General features: G+C 58.6%; 1 protein-coding gene across 2 annotated transcripts in view; it reads left to right on the top strand.

Moving 5' to 3' along the window:
* The window catches only part of TLE6 (TLE family member 6, subcortical maternal complex member), a 16,922-nt gene that overhangs the window by 8,824 nt on the left and 3,718 nt on the right, over positions 1 to 4,380 (top strand). For both annotated transcript variants that reach the window (XM_037730985.1, XM_017507453.2), the window contains exons 6-14: positions 262 to 324; positions 417 to 672; positions 784 to 806; positions 1,136 to 1,199; positions 1,308 to 1,384; positions 1,518 to 1,555; positions 2,189 to 2,441; positions 2,656 to 2,906; positions 4,025 to 4,166. In XM_037730985.1, coding sequence (XP_037586913.1) covers positions 262 to 324; positions 417 to 672; positions 784 to 806; positions 1,136 to 1,199; positions 1,308 to 1,384; positions 1,518 to 1,555; positions 2,189 to 2,441; positions 2,656 to 2,906; positions 4,025 to 4,166 — 1,167 coding nt within the window. The remainder of the gene's footprint in view (positions 1 to 261; positions 325 to 416; positions 673 to 783; positions 807 to 1,135; positions 1,200 to 1,307; positions 1,385 to 1,517; positions 1,556 to 2,188; positions 2,442 to 2,655; positions 2,907 to 4,024; positions 4,167 to 4,380) is intronic.

The raw sequence follows: 4,380 nt of genomic DNA, 5'->3' as shown, positions 1-4,380 counted from the left end.
AGCTGGGCTTGGTGGTGGGCACCTGTGGTCCCAGCTACTCAGGAGGCTGAGGCAGGAGAATCGCTTGAATCTGGGAGGTGGAGGTTGCAGTGAGCAGGGATCGTGCCACCGCACTCCAGCCTGGTGACAGAGCGAGACTCTGTCTCAAGAAGAAAAAAAAAAACGATATACTCCCATTTACAGGTAGGGATAATTTTGCTGTAGGGCAGAAACCCTTAAATGCAACGATGTTTAACTGTTTTGCTGCCAACCTTCCTTTAGATAGGAAACTTCTTACAGATCGTGGAGAGCTGCAGCCAGCTCCAGCGTCTCCATTCGGACGAGGTGGGTTTCTGGGTCTTGGAGGAGGGGAGGGGACAGGCCTAGGTGAAGGGTGCATCCCCGAGGCTCTCACCACCGTGTGCCTGGCCGGCCAGGTGTCGCCTGCCGAACCAGTCAGCCCTGCGACGCCCCTGCGCGTGGAGGACCAGACCCCGCAGAAGTCCGACTTTGAGGACATCATGGCCAGCAGGTCCTCCCACTGGCTCCGGGAGTCTTTGGGGGCTGACGACAAACCAGAGACCCAGCTGTTGTGGGACAAGGAGGCTTGGTTTTGGCACGATGCTCTGACCGAGAAACTCTGGCAGATTTTTGCCCGCATCCGTGATGAGAAGGAGATGCCCAGAGACAGGCGTGAGTGTCCCCGGGGGTGGGGGGAGGGGCGGCTGCCGGCTGCGTCCCAGGGGCTGTGTGATGAACCCTGGCGTTTTCTCCCTGTCTCCCTCCTCCTCTCCGTTGTCACAGCGACCGAGCAGGCACCAGGCCTGGTGAGTAAACAACCTTCCCAAAGCGGGGGGCTTCTGGGCGGCACTGGGGCTCCCCCATGTCAGGGCACTGGGGTTCCTGTGGGATTTGTCTTCTGTCCTGCCCTTTGGGTCCCCTCCAGGGGGGACTGGGGTGATCCAGGAGGCTGCACTGGAGCACCCCAGGACCCACAGCCCAGGGCTTCCTGGACTCTCTACGCTGCCTGGACCAGGAGATGGGACCCCAGGCAGCTGACAAGCCCCGTGCACGCTGCTCGGGAGTCCCTGAGGTTTTCTGGTGCTAACAGGCAGCTCGGCAGGCCTGATGAGACTTTCCCATTTCCCACGGGCAGGAAAGCAAGGCGCCAGGATCCTCTAGTCCTGGAGCAGACCCGTGTCCTGCTGATGATGCATCAGGTAATCCCCGTGGGCAGGGGCCGACTCCCAGGATGGGGTTGGGAGGGGCAGGCTGCACGTGGGAGCCAACACATGCATGCCGCTGAGCCCCTCCCGTCTCTCCACTAGCCCCAAGGCCACCTGAGACCTCCTCCCACGCCCCTGAGGGTCCCCAAGAAGGGAGCACAAGCTGGGGTACAGTCCAGGTGAGACCCAGGCCTGAGCTGGTGGTGGTGGCCCAGCGTGAAGGCTGCCCCAGGTGGGGTAGAGGAGGTGGGCACAGACGAGGGAGGGGGAGGATGGGAGCAGCTGTGATCTCTCCCTCCCCACCACCTGCAGGAACCTTCTAGAAGAGCCTCTCTGTTTCTGCAGCCCATGTAAGTGTCTGCACCGTTCGCTTCTGGGTGGGATGAGGGGCAGCAGGAATTCCATCCCGTCAACACCTCTGTCTGAGGCACTCAGAGGGGACCAGAGGTGTGAGATTTTCTTCCCCCTTTCCCATCACTGCTCTGCCCTTCTCTCCAACAGCAGCTGTGCGAGGCTGGGCAGAGAAGTGCAGTGTTACGGAGGGTCACAGGATCTCTGCCCCAACCCTGGGCTCAAGGCATTAGGGGAAGAAATTTTCATAGAAGGGGGTGAGGCATGGCTGTGCTGGAACTGGATGCAGACTGTCCCAACCTTGTGGAGTGATGCTGGGAGAATCCAGATGGAGCAAAGAAAGCTTTTCTGGGAAGGGGCATAATAGCTAGGACCCTAAAGGATGCATAGGAGTTCTCCCTCGTGGGGCAAAGCAGTCCAGGAAGAAGGCAGAAATACATGGAGGGCCGTGATAAAGACACAATGCTTGAAGGAATGTGAGCAGGACTTTTGGGGAGTCTGATAAAACAGGGCCCGAGAGGGGACCCCAACATCTGAAAAAGAATGAAGCCCCTCTAGGGCTTGATGTGTGGCTCCCACTGTACCAAGGAGCCCACAGGCAGGCCAGTTACCCCGAGATCTCCCCTCCCAAGATCCTGGGACCCTGAGGACTTTGAAGATGCATGGAAGAGGCCGGATGCCTTGCCCAGGCAATCTCAGAGACTGGCTGTCCCGTGCAAAATGGAGAAGATGCGGATTTTGGTACACGGGGAACTGGTGCTCGCCATGGCCGTCAGCAGCTTCACGCGGCACGTGTTCACCTGTGGCAGGAAAAGCATCAAGGTGTGGAGTCTGACAGGCCAGGTGGCTGAAGACAGGTTCCCTGAGAGCCACCTGCCTGTACAGGTGAGGGTGGCCCTAACTTCCAGGATTTCAGGGCTCCTGGGAATGGGGGGTTTGAGTCGGGGAGAGCCTAGATGGTGGAGAAAAGGCTTCCAGGGAAAAGGGGCATAAAAGCTCGGACCCTGAAGGATGAATAGGAGTTCGACCTCATGGGGCAAAGCAGTTCAGGCAGAATGCCACCGGGAGTGACAGCTCACACTGACTCTGCCCATCACAGACGCCTGGGGCCTTCCTGCGCACCTGCCTGCTGTCCTCAAATAGTAGGAGCCTGTTGGCAGGGGGGTACAACCTGCCCAGCGTGAGCGTGTGGGACCTGGTGGCGCCCTCCCTGCACGTGAAGGAGGAGTTGCCCTGTGCTGGTCTCAACTGCCAGACCCTGGCTGCCGACCTGGATGCCAACCTGGCCTTCGCCGGCTTCACCAATGGCGTGGTCAGGATCTGGGACGTGCGGGACCAGAGCGTGGTCAGGTGCGTCCGGGGGGTGGGCAGGGGCAGCGTCCTGTTTCCAGCGTCCCCTAGCCACCTCTGCCCGCCTTCCTGCCGCCACCCGAACCTGGCACTGTCCCAGCCAAAACCCCTTGCCGCCTTGAAACTGCATGTCAGAAAGTTGGAGGTGCAGATTGGAACCTGGGCTGCATTGTGTTCTGTGCGGCTCAGGGCATTTTCCTTTTTGTCTGCCTTGGTTTCTTCAGCTGGACACAGGATGTGATGGCCACAAGCTCAAAGGATTCTTAGAAGGGGAAGCTGGGGCAGTGAGCTATACAAATACCCAACAGTAGGCCAGGCGTGGTGGCTCAGACATGTAAACCCAGCACTTTGGGAGGTCAAGACGGGAGTCTTGCTTGAGGCCAGGAGTTCGAGGTCAACCTAGGTAACATAATGAGGCCCCATCTCTTTTATTTTTGAGACAAGAGTCTGGCCGTGTTGCCCAGGCTGGAGTGCAGTGGTGTGTTCTTGGCTCACTGCAACTTCCACCTCCCCGGTTCGAGTGATTCTCCTGCCTCGGCCTCCAGAGTAGCTGGGATTACAGGCATCTGCCACTACACTGAGCTAATTTTTCTATTTTTAGTACAGGCGGGGTTCCACCCTGTTGGCCAGGCTGGTCTCAAACTTCCCAAAGTGCTGGGATTACAAGCGTGAGCCAGTGTGCCCAGCCCCCATCCCTATTTTTTTTTAAAAAATGTATAAATCAAAAAACATAAAACAGGCCATGCACGGTGGCTCACGACGTATAGATACATAGAGAATACCTGTCTGCATACATTTGCAGAAAGCCATGGCTGACAAAGAATACAGCGCACCACCTGCTTGCGGGGGTTCCTGCAGACCCGCTTCGCAGCCCGGGTGGACTCAGGGTGGAAGAGGCACGGGCAGGTCCCGGTGGACGGAGGAGGGAGGCTGGGGGCCGGGAGGGGCCGGCACTGGATCCTCTGTCCCTTTTCTGCCAACTTTGACACATGCTTTGTGAAGGCACAGATGGCTGGGTGGTGGCAGTGCCCTGTAATGCCCAAACGTACTGACCAGTGTTTCCAGGGGCCCAAACCTCAGTCTTGGCCTGACTGCCTCCTGATGTCCCTTCTGGCCAGGGACCTCAGGGGTCTCCCTGACGGAGTGAAAGACATCGCGGTCAAAGGTTACAGCATCTGGACCGGGGGCCTGGATGCCTGTCTGCGGTGCTGGGATCAGAGGAGTATCACGAAACCCCTGGAATACCAATTCGAGTCCCAGGTGCGGAGGCCGGGTTGGGATCCGCTTGGCTGGGCATCCTCTGATCCTCAGATTAGAAAATGAGGTCAGCCAGGCACAGTGGCTCACACCTGTGACCCCAGTGCACGCCTGTAACCCCAGCTACTCGGGAGGCTGAGGCAGGAGAAGCGCTCGAACCCGGGAGGTGGAGGTTGCAGTGAGCCGAGATCACGCCACTGCACTCTAGTCTGGGCAC

The sequence above is a fragment of the Cebus imitator genome, unplaced genomic scaffold (genome assembly GCF_001604975.1).
Source record: "Cebus imitator isolate Cc_AM_T3 unplaced genomic scaffold, Cebus_imitator-1.0 Scaffold375, whole genome shotgun sequence".
Lineage (NCBI taxonomy): Eukaryota > Metazoa > Chordata > Mammalia > Primates > Cebidae > Cebus > Cebus imitator.
The sequence above is the reverse complement of the archived record's forward strand: the minus strand, read 5'-3'. Positions and strand labels throughout refer to the sequence as shown.